Below are 16,653 nucleotides of genomic sequence, written 5' to 3'. Positions count from 1 at the left end.
TTCGTTACATACATATTTGGTGAGATTGATGACCACTCTAAAGGTGCCTCATCAAGTAAATTAAAAGGCTAAGGTGCCCGAGGACAATCGGTGACATGTTCAGTTCGGTATGTCGGGATAGACCTACAAACTGGAAATGCATCCGAGTTTTCTGAAGTTAATAGCTTATTATTCTGGTTATAGATCAAATTTTGGTTCGTGTATGAGTCTATCATAAGTTTGTCATCGGAAATCTAATAGAGTTGGCGAGGGATCTTATAAAAAATTAATTAGAGATATATGTATTTTTAGAATGTTAGGAGAAATATCTCAAAAAAAAAAAAAAAAAACGGAAGATGGGATAACATAAGAATAAAACACTTATTATCATTATCGTAGAGAATCAATCTCTCTGAAATTTTTTATGATCCTTAACGAGTTACAATAATTCAGAATCCCATAAATAATTATTTTAATAAATACTTGATAGATAATATAAATTATTTTGAATGATTATACAACAAAAGATTTGATCCATCGTAATTAAAAATTTATATAAAATATTTATATAATAATACTATTATGAAATAAGAGAGTGAGCAATTTTGTACCAATCATGTATCATCCTAATAATCAATGAATATATTGCACTGAATAATACTCTGAATTAGTTACTACGTAAATTACACATAATTTATATTTATAAAATTAAAATAATCATAAAAAATTAATCAAAATAGCATTGTAAAATATATACTGTATAAAGCATAAATAAAATTAACAAACACACACACACACACATATATATATATATATATATATATCGAACATGTTGATAATAATGCCTATGACCTCACAAAAACGCCAAAATGCCGTATGACCGACCTCACAAAAACGCCAAAATGTCGTATGACCGACCCCACTTATCAACACCGATCATTCTAGAAGTAGCGATTGGCATCTTAGGTTGACAAGATTCCAGGGAATATGAAGGAGCGATTGGCATCTTGGAGAATATTCCAGGGAACATGAAGAATGATTCGGTGGCCGCCTGTCCCCTCTCAAGTGCTATGGAGCTATACCTCGGCCGTATAAACAAGCAGTTAAAAATCAAAATTAACATCATGGATCATCACATGCAACCTAAACGAGTTCAAGAAATCTCGACCAAAATACTAGAAAGAACTTGCGTATGAGATCACGCTCGTTCCGGCCCATCCAATTTTGTCGTCGTCAAGGTCGGATTTAAATGCACAAGGAAGATGCAAGCGGTTAGGGTTTCTTCACGCCTTTGCGCCCAAAGCACTCGGCGACAGCCGAAGAAGAAGAACCGAACCCAAAATAAAAGAGAGAGTCTCAACCGATACAGAAGACGTCGTCGAATTTGGGGGACTGCCGACGGGTCTACCATTTTTAATCTTGCCTTGCCATCATCGACTCGCTCGATCACACGTCGCGGATTAAGCACAGCCGTCTCGCATCCACAACGCATCTTCCACTCCTCGCATCGCCATGAACAGCTCCATCTTGATGAGGACAAGCCTGTAATTGTTATTGTATACATTCAAGGAGGAGACAGAATATTCTGACGAGAATATCCAATGTGCTACCTGTCTCCCTCCAATCTACATATATATATGAGCAGATTACCCCATGCTCGAACCAGCTCAGGTGTGGCTTGTAGCAGCGTGAGAAGCAGGACGGCGAGGAGAGAGGATGACCTGCGAGAACTACGATCCTTGCTTCCCTGACCAGCCCGTGGTGGATCGTTACCTTGCGATATGGGCCATCCAACCTAGTTTTCGGGACAAGCCCGCCTTCATATGGACCCAGGATGCTCCCAGTGGCTTGACATGGACCTCCATCACCTACTCCGAGCTCGACAATGCAGCCGAAGCCATGGCTTCGCAGCTCCTCTGCACCCTTAACAGAGGAGACTCCCTTCTCTTACTCTGCTCTCCCGGCCTCCGACTCGTCAAACTCCTCTTCTCCTGCCAACGAGCGGGCATCGTCGCCGTTCCCGTAATCCCGCCCGACCCTTCGGCCTTCTCCCCAGCTTGCCGCGGCCCGGCCCACCACCACCTTCTCCGCGTCGTCTCTCAGGTCAAACCCAATGCTGTCGTCGCCGATCGACACTATATCGCTGCGGTGACTGGTTCTGTATCGTCCAGTGATGATCGACTGGGCCACCTGCTGCAGAAGCTACGGTGGCTTTCCGTGGAACACTTGGACGATGAGTGCCCTCGTGCCGCTGCTTCAAGCTTAAGCCCCTCTCCGTACTTGGGTTGTGGACCGGGTGACACCTACCTCGTCCAGTACACCTCCGGCACGACTGGGATACCCAAGCCGGTGCTCGTCACGGCCGGCGCAGCAGCGCACAACGTGCGGGCGGCGAGGAAGGCCTACGATCTCCAGCCCAGCAGCGTCGTCGTGTCCTGGCTGCCCCAGTACCATGATTGCGGCCTCATGTTCCTTCTGCTTACCGTCGTCGCTGGGGCCACTTGCGTGCTTGCCTCCCCGAGTGCCTTCTTGCACCGCCCTCGCCTTTGGCTCGAGCTCGTCACGGAGTTCCACGCGACTTGCACCCCCGTGCCCGCCTTTGCGCTGCCTCTGGTGGTGCAGAGAGGCGGGATCAACCACGGGAAGCTGCCTCTCAAGCTGGGAAGCTTGAGGAACCTGATTCTGATCAACGAGCCCGTATACAAGTCTTATGTGGATGAGTTCGTCAAAGAATTCGCAGCTGCTGGAATCGATCCTTCGTCCGTCGCTCCTTCTTACGGACTGGCGGAGAACTGCACGTTCGTCTCCACTGCATGGCCAAGCGATGAAGGATGCCGCAGTCGTTACCCCAACATGCCATCCTACAACAGGTTACTGCCCTCTGCCAGGCTGGGTTCCCTGTCCTCGTCTGCCAGCGAAGGAGCAGATATCGATATCGTCGTCGTCGATGAAGAGACCTGCGAACCTGTAGATGACGGTGTGGAAGGAGAGATATGGGTGTCTTCTGCAAGCAACGCATCCGGCTACCTCGGCCACCCATCCCTGACCAGGGAAGTGTTCCATGGCAGGCTACGCGGTGAAACCGGCAGGTGCTTCGTCAGGACCGGCGATCAAGGAGTCATCGGAGGAGAGGAGAGGTATCTCTATGTCACCGGCCGGGATTCTGACGTGATCAGGACGCACGACGAAAGAAACCAGTGCGTGCACGCGCACTACATCGAGAGTGCAGCATATAGCAGCAGCTCAAAGCAACTCAGGGGCGGTTGTGTTGTCGCATTCGATGCGGAACAACTGGTGGTGATGGCAGAACTACAGAAGAAGAAAGAGGAGGAAAGGGGAGTTGACGTCTACAGGGAGATATGCGAGAAGATAAGAGAGGGTGTGAGGAAAGAAGAGGGAGGCCGAGTTGGGTGGGTGGCGCTTGTGGAGAGAGGGAGCATACCGAAGACAACGTCCGGGAAGCCCAGGAGATGGCTGGCGAGGCAGAAGCTGTTGGAAGGCAGCCTCCGCCCGGTGTACGAGGCCAGGTTTGTGGCGGGGCGCCACGAAGCATCTGCAAGAGATGGAGGGGAGGGGGGAGTCAGACAAGGAAACGTAGCTTCGTTGATGCCATACCGACGTCGAATCCGCAGGTTATTTCTGCTTTCCTTCCTTTGAAGAGGTATGATGGAGGAGGAAACGAAGCATCTGCACTGTTCTTGCTACTTGGTTTTCTATCAGATCAAGAGCCCATTTCCTCAATCAGAACAAGCCTATTTGAAGCACGATTCTTCTCTGATTTCAGAGAACCTGAGTTGTAAGAAAACTAGAGCTAAATCATCAATGCAACACAGATTGGAAATCAAAGCTGGTGTTTCACTGCACTCAGAATCGGACATTGCAGCGAGGACCAGCTTGTTGATTCGGATCAAAACTTTTTCCTCTGTAATTTATGGATCCCCTAAGAATTACCAGAGTAATAAGAACTATGATGGCGTGAGCCATAAGGATTCAGGAACAGAGTGAGCTTCCATAGATATATATATTTACAGTCTACAAGACAAGACGCGGGTTTATGTCTGCCGTCGGCATGTGTACAGCGTAGAACGGAAGAGAGGAGAGGAGAAGATACAGATGAAGAGGAGCGGATGACTTGTGATAAGATCAGGGATGGCCGTATCTTCTAGTTCTGACTTCTTGGCTTCACTCCAGCTGATAGATACTTCGTCCTGTCTGAAAGAACAGAAGGTTCAGTGGATGGTGTCTCTCAACTGAAGTGTGTCTAATTCAACTTGATGGGATGTTTTGATACAGTGGACATCGTAGAAGTGGATGACAGAACGTAGGAGAAGGACGAGGAAGATTGGAAGGAAGAGTGAGGTACCTCCGTGGGCAGAGGAGGAGGAGGAGGGTTAATGAGCATGAGGCAGTTGGCCCGTCTCGATGCGAAGGATGGCCTCCACCAGCAGTTCGTAGTGGCGCTTCACCTCCTCCGCCGACTTCCCGCCGACGGCGCGGGCCACGTTGTGCCGAGGAAGGAGAAGGCGGAAGGCAAGCGGAAGGCAATCCCTGCAATCGTGTGGGTTGGCATGGAGAGGCGGCAGTGCTTATAAGCAGGAGGGTGGTGGAGGCAAAGGGAGGATCGCAGGATGCGGGAAGAGAATAAAAAGATTGTGAATTGATGGAGTGCAGAATCCCATTGTTCCGCTGCAATCACCGCTGTCCTACTTGGATTCTTAGCTTTCTTTCCTTCGGCTCTCTCCATTGGATTCAGACCAAAGGAAGGAATTCCGCATCTCGTGTTTTTGGCTAAAGGTGCTAAGTAGAACATTGATCTCCTTCCAAAGCTTTAGCATCGGATCCATCCTTTCCCTTTCTTCCCTCCCCAGCGCTTGCATGGACGAGCGGCTGACCCACGCGTCACCGTACCATGCAATAAGAATCCCGGCTTTCTCGCCGACTCCCCAAGTCACTGAATATGGAACCAACTGTATCTTGGAATCAGCTGATCTAAACATATGAGGATTGCCATCGCCATGGATTCAGAGGAGTTGCAGGAGGAGAGCACCAACCCTGCGGTCATGGAAAGGGAGGGCTTGGCGGGCCAAATAATACATGATAAGGATTCTCGCAATCACCGGGAATCTGTATCCGCCGGACCCCTTTTTGGAGGTTCTGATTCCTTCCAAAGTTGTTCCTGCAGTCTTTAGCAAGTTGCCTTCCGATTCATCCTCTTGTTTCTCTAGTAGATAGATCTTTATCTTCCAGAGTGTTGAATCTCCAACATTTATGATGAGTAGCTTCGGGTACATGCCTCCACGTCGTCTTGCCTCGTGCCAAGGATTTTTTATCCTAATTTTACCTATGTAAGTTGAGTCACATTAGTTTCTTCGTCAAATACTTTGTCAAAATAAGGTGCATGTATCTTGAAGCTCTCTTCGACTTTAGTACTATATAAGATGAGTCTGCTCCATCAAAATGAGGGACCCATAGAATGACATGATCTCATGTTTGCCTATGTAAGAGTTCATGTCCTTGACATTTGTTCAAGGAAAGATTTGTGCCTCTGCTCCATATTCCGTTTTTTACATCGACTCCCTTCATGCGACTTAGGTACTTCAGCAAGTTCCACATAAGTTGTTTTGCTTCTCGATTTATATTGAGTTAATGGTAGCCCTTATGCTCACCATTTTATGGGTCAACCCTCTATTGAGTTTGATCTCCATATCGACTCTAAGTATATCATTGGTGTTGCCTTAGGTTGCTCCCTCAATTAGTCTCACAATGTATCCACTAACACATTACCTCATGCAAGATCATGCAATAACTCCTTGCCGCTTGCTCGGTCCATTGAACTTTATAGAGTAATTGTCTTGAGGTATCCCTTCTCAATATTTACGGTCTATTGCATATGATTCTCTCTCTAGAGAACCAGGACTTATCCCTCTTAGATATCTATCTTATTGGAGCAACTTTTCTCTTCTATTTTTCCCTCTAGAAGTTTCGGAGACCATCATCTCCTTAGACTACTCCGTTTTGCTGAACAAACAATATACTATTCCACCCTCCATAAATACACTTGCTAGATTGTTACTTTTTGTTAATACAACCACTGCTACGCCCCTCGAGGCCTAATAACATACTGAACTTGCTATACATGTCAATCGCTTACGGACATATCCATCCCACGCTGAAGAGAAAGTTTTAATGCTCTATGATGTATCGCCTTAGAGTGGCCATGGACAGTCCATCATCCGCATATAAGCCCTTGCATGAGTACCGAACTCTTTAAATTAATTATTCCCCTCATCTTTGAGAGTTTTGCTTTTTGCACGGTCTCATCCTTTGCCAAGTGCCTAACTTGCTTTAAGCACAGTTAAGTTTGATTGCCAATGTCGAGCTATAACTCGAATTTAGCCACCCTAACCTGTGTACTACACGTTCTTTCTGGCTCACTTGTCCTTGTGGTGCCTCTCACACGAAAGGTTAGCTATTTATCTAAATACTAATCTTGAATGCCCACTCCTCTAAGCAACTCCTTTACCTACATCTCAACGTTCGTTTCTCTCAAACGATCCTGCGTACTAGTTGCCCTTAACACAATCCCACTATGTCCTCCATGTTTGCATGTCAAGTATTTTTTATGCGCTTGTCCAACTCTGAACCATTTGTCATGAACTTAATTGGTTTTGTTTAAGTCGTGCGGTACCCTTATGTATCCGTTCGCAAAGGATCAACCTTCTTATGATCCCTTGAAAACTAAAAAAAAAAAAAAAAGACAGAGATAACATTTATTAGAAACAAGAATATAAGGTAGTCATCGGGACGAAAAAACTACATAAGTATCCACATAAATACTACTGCACAGTGAATCAACCCTATATACTACCCAAAAAACCCCATCCAACCATATTACCCGGGTAACTCCTTAGTGTTGAAAAAAAAAATCCAAAAATAACTATATGAATAATCTGAAGCATATGGAACAATAACACAATAACACGAACATATATAAACAATCTGAAGCCTGTAACAATCTTGATGAAGCTATCAAACTCACTACAAGTCCTTTTCATGATATATAAAATATAAAGATGAAGCTATCAAACTTATTACAAGCCCTTTTCATGATATATAAAATATAAATAAAATCAAAAGATACAAATATATATAAATATCATATTAAACACTTTATTTATAATTAACATTTTATTTATAATTTTATTATGACAAATTGGTGATGGTTAACTAAAAAATTCCAAGAGGCGTTACGAATAATCTTAACCTGCATTCTATCACAACAGATTCATGTTATCACACTTCAAAATTATTCAAATAAACTGCAGGTTTCTTCACCAACACCAACTCAAAAAAATTAACTCACGACTGAGTTTGAAGACATTCTTTTGCCATAATCTTTGAATAAGCAACAAAACTCAGTTACATCAGATGTATCCAACACCAGGAATCTTCAACATTTTAAGTTCAAACTGGAAAAAAAATCATTCCTGCATTTGGCCTTTCTTCTTGAGTCCCTTCCCCACCCCCTTTCTGGGTGATTTTGCAGATTGTTTGGCCTTCTGGCCCTTCTGAGCCTTCTTCCCATTTGCACCCTTGCCCTTTTTCAAACCACCCTTCCCTGGCCTCCCCGTCCCGCGAGACCTTGCATCCTTCTTCATTCGGCGGTCCACTAGCACCTTCCCCTTCCCAACCTTCATCCGAACGCCCTTCTTTGCAACAACGTACTCCTTCTTAGGCTTCTTCGGCATTGCCTTCTTGTAAAGTCGATCGATCATCTTCCCCTTTGATCGTTCGGATATGTCGGTCTGGTCTGCAATGGTATTCGCCTTCTGTCGTACCTTTTCCAGCTTTCTCATCGCAGCACGCTTCTTCCTGGCTTTGGCCTCCGCCACCTTCTTAGCAGGGCGGGCATCAATCTCCCTGAACTGTGCCCTCATTGCAGCAACTTCCTCTCGAGTGATCGGCTTCGTGGGTTGGCAGTGCTGCTTTTCCTCGTCTGCAAACCATTTTGGCAAACCTTCATCGTCAAACATGTATTTGTTGTAGGCATCATCAAGAATCTGCTCCCTTTGTTTCTTCCTCAGCATCTTCTTTGCATAAGCCAATATTTCAGCTTTTGAGTCGTCGTCCATTTCCTCTGATTCATCAGAGGATGATGACGAGTCATCACTTGTTTCCATGCGCTCTGCTGGAACAATTTCAAAACCATCCTCCTCTGGTTTCTTTGATATAGGCAGGGTCAGGTCCTTGGACTGTTTCATGTTACCCTCGGACTTTGCAGGAACTTTGACAAATTTCTCCTTTTCATCTTCACTATCACTTTTTTCAAAGGCGTCATCTGTTGGTGCTTCAGTGAATACATCTTGACTAAACCATCTTTCCACAAGTTGCTCTGTGGTCGGCTGCTCATCCTCATCCAAAGGTACCACGAGAGGATTTGATTCTTTAGCACTCAGATGTTGATCTATTTCATCATCAACTAGTCCATCACCATTATCTCTCTAGAAAAGAGGCAAAAAGAAATCCAAGCTGGGATGAGACAAACGGCATGACTACAAAAAATTGTTGTCAACATCAAGGATGAAAAATATGAAATATTACCTCTAAAATATCCACATCATTACTAGCTGTGTCTCGTTTTGCACGTTTTTGTTTTTTGGTATTTCCTCCCTTTCTAATCACATACCGTTCATAAGCTTCATCAAGCATTTCCTCAAGTTGTGCATCATATCTATTTGAAAAGGAGTACAACAGTAAGAATAGCATGAATGTAAGATTGCATCAATGATTATATAGAAACAATGTAGATGAACTTTTAGTGGCCATATAATTCAAAAATATGAGAATTACCTCTTCTGTTCCTCATCAGAATCCATTTCACTGGAAGAATCATCATGGAGCATGGCTGTCTGGGTTTCATCTTCACTGTCTGCTGCATCACCCTTGCTGTATTCATCATCTAGCTCTGCAGAATCAATTGCTGACAACTCTTTCTTCCCCTGACGAAAAGCAGAAGCAACACATAAGCACTTTTTTCTTTTATTCTAGGTTGGCAAAGGCACTTTTTTCCAAGCTAAGTCAAACTGGAGAGTTTTTCAACCTTCGCTTTCTTATGTTCTAAAACATGATAGGACTCGACTAGACGATCTACAAAGAATAAAGGACAAGTAATCTGAATTATGCACTGATTGTTGAAGCGCAATATAACCTACAAACCTTGATGGCAGAAAGAGAAAACAAGTCACGATCAAAATAACTATCTTCTGTAGCATCAATTTGCATTCCCATCGCTCTCCGTGCTTTTTCCTAAATAATTCAAAATTGTGGAATGAGATCAAAAAATAACAATTGAAATAATATTGATATAAATAAAATACAAACTTTAGCTCGTCGTTTTGAAAGTAGTTTCTTCGCTTTCTTTTTCTTCCGGTCCAACAAGTGTGCGAGCTCTTCCATTTCATTTAGCAGAGAATCATCATCATTGCCTTTTGTGTCATCTTCAGCATCATCAACCTTTGGAGCGTCCTCATCAACCTTTGGAACGGCCTTGTCAGCTGATGCCAATGCCTTTTTAATGTGCATGCGCCACCTATGAACAAACAGATAAATTAGTGCACATGAAAGAAGGGTGTTCAGGAAATACTCCAGTAGCTACTATCTGTTCAAACTGATCTACAACCTATCATGAGAAGCTGCATCTACAGTGCAGGACTAGTTAACCTGATCTAGGGACTCAAAAGAGTGTTATCTAAATCAGGTGCTATTGGTGTCGTTATGGCTTTCTAAGGGCATAAAAAAGGGTAAGATGCCAACTGATACATGTAATATCAGGATAAATTGCACATATTAAATGCACCAAAAGCACCTTTCTTGGTGTAAAGCCTGTAACTTCATGCAAGCACTTTTCTTCCACTTCCCCTAACCACCTTGATGAGTTTGGTTGTAAGGTATGTACTTAGATTAATGAAGTTATGATCAATTTAACAAGACTGACATAATCAAAGTAGCATAATGTTTGTCCTATACCCTTCTCACTTAGACCTAGTCAAATAGTCAATCAGTATCACCAACATATTGATCTCTGTTAAAATTTGTCAAACTCCTAGATGTTACAGCATTATGATTTATACTCATTAACAACAAATTTCTCATAACCTTTCCCAACAGAGAAACATTCACATAGAATGGCACAAGCTCACCTCTCAATGACACCTGAACTTACAGGTCAGCACCCAGATTTAAAAATCTTAATCAGATTCGAGGTTGGTCATTTTTAAGATTATCCAAACAAGAGGATCAGTCAGCCAGATTGCAGGATGGATCAGCAAAAAGTAAAAAAAATTCATTTAAACACGAAAGGTTATGGGAAAAGATCCATAAGATACCAAATAATATTAGAAAAATCAGAACATGCAAAAAGATAAAGACCATCTAATAGTGTTTCCCAAGAAAATGCTAAACATAAACATTTGTAAATTTTCAAACTTAAACATATTAAAAAGTTAATTTTAGCATATACACTAGCTAAATTGGAGCTCAGACAAATGTAAAAATCTGTGAATTTTTACAAATGCATCTTACTATGTTTTGCATAATTTGGAGTTCAGACAGATGTACCAAAAGTTTCTCCCAAAAACTTTTTCACAAACTTAATCTGTGGACCCACATATGGGCCCAACATATTAAGTTTATGAAATAAGCACAAAATATAAAAAGTCTTTTTCTCTTCTTGCTCATACTCTCATCCTCGCAGTCAAAAGCAATAGGAGTGGCAGCGACAGTTGCAATACTCCTCTCTCTCCGCTTCTCTCTGCCTCATTTTTCTTTGCCTCTTCTTCCTTCTGTAAAGATGAATTATTAAAAATCAAAGTTTCCAGTTTCTTATTTACCCTATATCATGTTGGCTACTGTCATCGGTGATCCAACTTAATTGGTCTTCCAAAACTTACAACAACAATAACAACAAAACCGTAAATCCTAAGGTTGGCTACATGGATCATTTACTGTCATTAAGATATGTTAAAAGTCATTTGATTTTTGAAAACTTAGTCCATCAAATTTCCATATATCATGACAAGACAGAATTGTGATATTAAGTGGCCAGGTCAAACCCATCTTTACTACAACCATGCCTATTGCACAATGCAACTCTGATAAAGTAAAATATCGAGCAAACAAAAATTAAGCTTGTTTACAAGTAAAAGAGCCTAACTGAAGAAAAAGGCTTACCTGTGTATCTTAATTTACTTCGTCCAAGAATAAGATCATGTGATAAATTACTCATATAAAGGAGATGCAAGCAGTAGAGAGAAGAAAGGGGAGGGGGAGGGTCAGTGTATGCTGACACAGAACATAGGATAAACATCCCGAGTTACACTGCTTGCATGCATCAATTTAGCAGCAAGTTAACACACACAATAAATCTACTACTCAGTCTTAAACATATCACACAATGAAGGCAGAAAATTTGAATATAAACCATAAAGGCATTCTTGATGTCAGTGAGTTGGATGTATCAAGAGACATTTGATGTCACATCTTCACAATTACTACACAGACCAGCAAGGATGATACAATTTGGAAACTGAAACGAGATCATGTGAGCAGATGATGTTCAAATTTCAAACATCTTGCAATGCAAGTAAGTTCAAAGATATAATCATCCATATGCAGCTGATCAGGAAGAGCCTTACTTTAAAAGATGCTTGAAGCTGCTTTTATCGAGTACATACAAGTCCTCACATAATGATTTAACCTGGCAAACATATCAAGATCATTCAGTAAATGACCGAAATAAATGATCCAAGTGAAAAGTCCGGTACAAGAGAGTTACAATACCTCATCTGTGGTAAATTCGTGATCTCTAATAGGCAAACATGCTGGGTCATCAAATGACAGTGCGTTTACAGAACCAAGAAACTCCAGCGGTGCCTCTGACCATATAAAATCAGAAACTAAGCCTACCTTCCACAGTGTAGTATTTCCTTCCTCATATCTATAAAAAAGAGATGCAGGTCACCAAAACTCATAAGTAAAATGGTCAAAATAGCATCTTCTATCATGTTAAATACGCTGCTTTACTTAATTCCATTTTCAAAAGAAAATATGCTTTATTGGAAAGAAAGGACAGACCAAGAGGTCAAGAACAATACAACTGAAACATGAAATGCTTAGAAGATCAGCTATATACAGCAAAAGCATATTTGACTAAATGTACAGAAGTACCCACATTTAAGTCATGAAACTCAACAAATCAACAAAAGTATCCTCAGAAATCAGAAGTAATTGTGGTTTATTGGAGAAAAGGAACAGATCAAAAGGTCCAGAACAATACAATTGAAATATAAAGTTCCCAAAAAATCAAGTATTTACATAAAAAAACACATTTGAGTAAATGTGTAAAAGTATCAATGCTTAAGTACAGAGCTTCATATCAGCAAACATCCATGCTTCAATACAAGTTGGACTTTGGACATAACTCAATAGCATCTCCTATCCAAGTGTACTAACATTCGATAGGTTGGTGAACATGCAAGACTATTTTCACATTAGAATGCATCTCAGACTAATAAATGTACCCATCTTGGAAAATGATGAATGAATTTTTTTTTAAAATTTTATCGAGTCCAATCAGGTTTTGCTACAATGAAGATATAAAAAATCCAACAAAGTGTTTGTTTCCTTGCTAACAAGAGTTCATTTCTTTGTTAATTTGATAACCAGAGTTCCCTGCTTGGATCAAATAGTAACCAACCCCCTTCCATTAGAAAAGTTGATTCCTCTGTATTAAATGACATCAACATAGTAATCAGGATTCCAGACACCGGAAACTAGTTATGTTCCACATAGATGCCTTTATTTGTTCAGATTGTTAAAGTAATCAATATGTTCTGCAACAATATAAATCAAAATGCTAAGAGAAGAGTTAAATATGATCCTTTACATCATTCATACATGTGCCTTGCAAATTACAGAGTCACAGACACATGTTAGGTGTTGCAACAATACTAACATTAGAAAACAAAATGAACTAAGATGAAATCATGTTGCAAATCACTTGAATGAGCATTGACAACCAAACCAGATGACTTCTTCCAATTAAAATCACAAGAAGAATATCAGTTCCATGTAAAATATTCATGATTACTCAAAAACACTATATCTTAAAAACTGCTATCACCAACTTAGTTGGGCATAAATCATGCTGCAGCAAGTCAGCGACAAAATCATGAGTAAACATATCATATAATTGAAAAAGGGTGCGGACAACCATATTTGTGACTAGTTTGCATAGGCTATTTGCTAATAATTTGCCGAGTTCTTGAGTTGGCACTGTTCTCAAAAAATAAATCTCAAAAGAAGCCCGAACAGAGACTGCATCAAACTATATCACATCCAGATTGAACTATGAAAAACAAAGACTTCAAAAAGCATTGTTAGGCAGCAAATGAAACAATTGAATCACAAGTTTACAGCTTTCCAGCAAACACGCAAATGCAATCTACAGCAAAGCTTACCCTTCGCGATTTCTTTTTTGCTTTGATCCTCTAAGAACATCCACAACCTTCAATGCAGAAGATAAATTACAGTAACTAATAGCATTGTATTTTGTATAATAACCAATCGATAAAAACAAAGAAAGGAGCATGAGCATATACCTTAGGATGTTCTATAGCCCCTTGAAATAGATGTTTCATGTCAAGAAGACGTGGATCAATTTTTGCAGGGGCTTTATACCTCAAACCAATAACATAAATTTCTGCAGAAGTGGATCGGCTGGCAACAGGTTTAGTCACCTCAACTTTCTCAAAAAGCTGTCACCCATAGAAGAATTTAAACATGTTAACAATAAAAAGTTACATATCATATACTCAGTTTAGATGTCAAAGAAGTACAGAAACTTATAATTTTCACCTGCTTAAGGCAGTAGATAATAGCACTGTAATCCTGTGACCTGAAAACCTATCAACAAAAAGACACCAAATAAATTGAATTGTAGACTCACATAAAATTTGGAAGAGAAATTCATAAAATATTCCAAATAGATTCTGAAATTTAAAATTTTCACCAATAATAATTAAAGCTAGGCTCTATGTTACTTTAAACCTAGACATTGAGTAAAAAAATGATTTTTAGACAACAATATTAATTATTCATCTTTTTGGTGCTACAAGTCAAAGGTGCAACAAGGTAATCGCTTTGTCACAAATTCACCATTAAACTTCCCGATCACAAATCGGGTCTTATTTAGCCTAAACGCATCGCGAGCAAATCATGCAACAAAAAGGTATAAAACGTTCAAAACTTGATATTTATGTCAATCAGGTTTAGCTTACCTTGGTAACGAAGGTGCCTTTGGGGGCCAAGAAATTCGTGGCTAACCGCACCGAATCAACGACGAGAGACGACTGCGAGGTGGCCTCCTGCGCCCAGGCCCCTCCGACGTTGGGAGATCCGTCGTGCAGCACGACGTCGAAGGCGGAGCAGCCATTGGAGTCCATAAGGCGCTTGATGGCGGCGCGGCATCGGGGCGTGGTGATGTCCTCGACCAGGGCATGGGCGCCACGGACGGGGCGGATAGGGAAGAGATCGACGCCGATGACGAAGGAGCCAACAGGGGCATGGCGAACGGCGACCTGGAGCCACCCACCGGGGGCGGCGCAGAGATCGAGGATGGAGCGAGCGGAGGGCAAGAAGCGGTATTTCGCATCGAGCTGCAGCAGCTTGAAGGCCGCACGGGAGCGATAACCTTGCTCCTTCGCCAAGTAGTAGAATTTGTCCTGCCGCTGCTTTCCCTTGATCTTCCCCATCTTCCCCGCCCCGGCGAATGGCGAAAGACAAGGAGAAGGAAAGGACTACCAAGGAAAACGGTTTATGGTCTCTTAAGCGCCGGTGGCAAAGAAGTAGAAGTTTGCGAGACTACCAAGGAAGACAGTTTAAGGTCTCTTAAGCGCCGGTGGCAAAGAAGAAGGAGAAGTTTGCGAAGGAATAGGGTTCACTGGTATCTTAGGGTTTTTCTAAGATTGGGCCTCATGGGCTGGGCCGCACACGACGCTATTAATCTGTTATATATATGATGTGTATTGTCATCGTCGTCCTCGGTCCTCGTCATATGTGGATTGTTATGTCATGATATTTTATAATTAGATAAGATGTATAACATAACTAATTATTCTCACCTATAAACAGATAGGATCGTCCTCGTCTATGGATTGCTGTGTTAGATTTTGTGGTTATTTATAATTACATAAGATGTATAATATAACTAATTGCTCTTGTCTATAAAAAAAAATATGATCTCTAAGGGCTGAGTGCACGTTAGCATATGCACACGTATAAACGCATCTCTTCGACGAGGGATTACAGTTTTCTCCTCAGCTCTCTCCCCAAAAACCATCAATCTTAGTTGGTCTTATGAAAGGATAGGAAGAGAGGAGAAATGATCTACTCCTTGTATATTGCAACGATCTTGGATTAAAGAGGTGCTTAGTAGATCAAACAGGCATCTTTAAACAATATCAAAAGGCACGCATCATTATTTGATTCTAATCATTGTATAAAGGTTATTTTTATATTTTAATATAATTTAATTATAGATTTTTATACTTACAATTGGTATTATAGCCTAGGATTTTGAGATCAAATGCATTAGATTTGTTAATTTGTTTACGATACATAAATTACCTTTTATTCTCCAAGAATTGTCAAGCAATGGTCGCTGTGAATCTACGACAAAGGCTATGCTGAGCAGCGTGTGCACCGTAGCACATGTAGCCACCGTACATGGGCATCACATTGCCCATGCAACGACCGGCCGCACGCAGGCAGAGAGCCCCGGTGGCGACCATGCTTGCGGGTAGGCTGCGCCCATGTGGCGGCCCCGCGGCAACAACACCGTGGCGGCAACAGCCACGCACAGGCTGGAACTATCGCAAGCAACCGCACGCATAGGCGACAACCATGCACAAGCAACAGCGGCAGCGTCACACGCGCAGGCGACGACGACGTAAGCAGATTAGGGTTGTTGGCATATTTATGGTTTTGCCCTCGAAGCTAAGGTTTTACAAAAAATTATAATTTTACCCTTTACAAATTTCGTAACTCCAATTTATGTTCCGTCAACATATTTATGGTTTTGCCCTTGTGTCTAATTTATGTCAAATTATAGTTCTGTCATTCATAAATCACATATTTTTCGATTTATATCCTTTCAAATATTTATAATTTTATCGAAATTAAGAAATTTAGTTTATATTCTTAATTATAAAATTAATAAATATGATTTATTATAATTATGATTAAATTTAATCATGATTATTCTTTTATTATTTGATTGGATTTAATTTTGATTAAAAAATATAAATTATGGTTTCCTTTATAGTTTTCTCACATGAATTATTGATTATACATGTGGTAAATAAAATCAAAATCCAATTATTATTCTTAAAATTTTATTTACTTATTCACATGTATATATTTGAAATTGTGAAATAATATTTACCTTTCACAAAGGCATTATTATATGTTATCATGATTATCATATGAGTTTTCTTGTTGATGGTTCAATAATTATTATGGTTGTTATTTATTATTAAATTATTTAGCATTAATATTTAATTATTATTATTATTTATTATTAAACTATTTAGCATTAATGTTCAATAATAATAATTA

The 16,653-nt window shown here is 40.9% G+C and overlaps 2 protein-coding genes across 2 annotated transcripts; one reads left to right on the top strand and one right to left on the bottom strand.

Moving 5' to 3' along the window:
* Positions 1-969: 969 nt before the first annotated feature.
* LOC135623946 (uncharacterized) lies at positions 970-5,357 on the top strand. The gene has a single exon (XM_065127415.1). The coding sequence runs from the start codon at positions 1,696-1,698 to the stop codon at positions 3,634-3,636; it is 1,941 nt and encodes a 646-aa protein (XP_064983487.1). The 5' UTR covers positions 970-1,695; the 3' UTR covers positions 3,637-5,357.
* Positions 5,358-7,345: 1,988 nt separating this feature from the next.
* Positions 7,346-14,956, bottom strand: LOC103997131 (uncharacterized). Its single transcript, XM_018818477.2, has 11 exons — positions 14,316-14,956; positions 13,894-13,941; positions 13,638-13,793; positions 13,497-13,543; positions 11,818-11,974; positions 11,673-11,734; positions 9,361-9,568; positions 9,196-9,285; positions 8,830-8,978; positions 8,581-8,710; positions 7,346-8,480 (listed from the first exon to the last, which is right to left on the bottom strand). Exons 1-11 carry the CDS (start codon positions 14,787-14,789, stop codon positions 7,461-7,463), a joined length of 2,541 nt encoding a protein of 846 aa, XP_018674022.2. The 5' UTR covers positions 14,790-14,956; the 3' UTR covers positions 7,346-7,460.
* Positions 14,957-16,653: the final 1,697 nt, after the last annotated feature.

Source organism: Musa acuminata, chromosome BXJ2-9 (assembly GCF_036884655.1).
Source record: "Musa acuminata AAA Group cultivar baxijiao chromosome BXJ2-9, Cavendish_Baxijiao_AAA, whole genome shotgun sequence".
NCBI classification, from domain to species: domain Eukaryota; kingdom Viridiplantae; phylum Streptophyta; class Magnoliopsida; order Zingiberales; family Musaceae; genus Musa; species Musa acuminata.
Note: the sequence above shows the minus strand (reverse complement) of the source record. Positions and strands in the feature narration are given on the sequence as shown.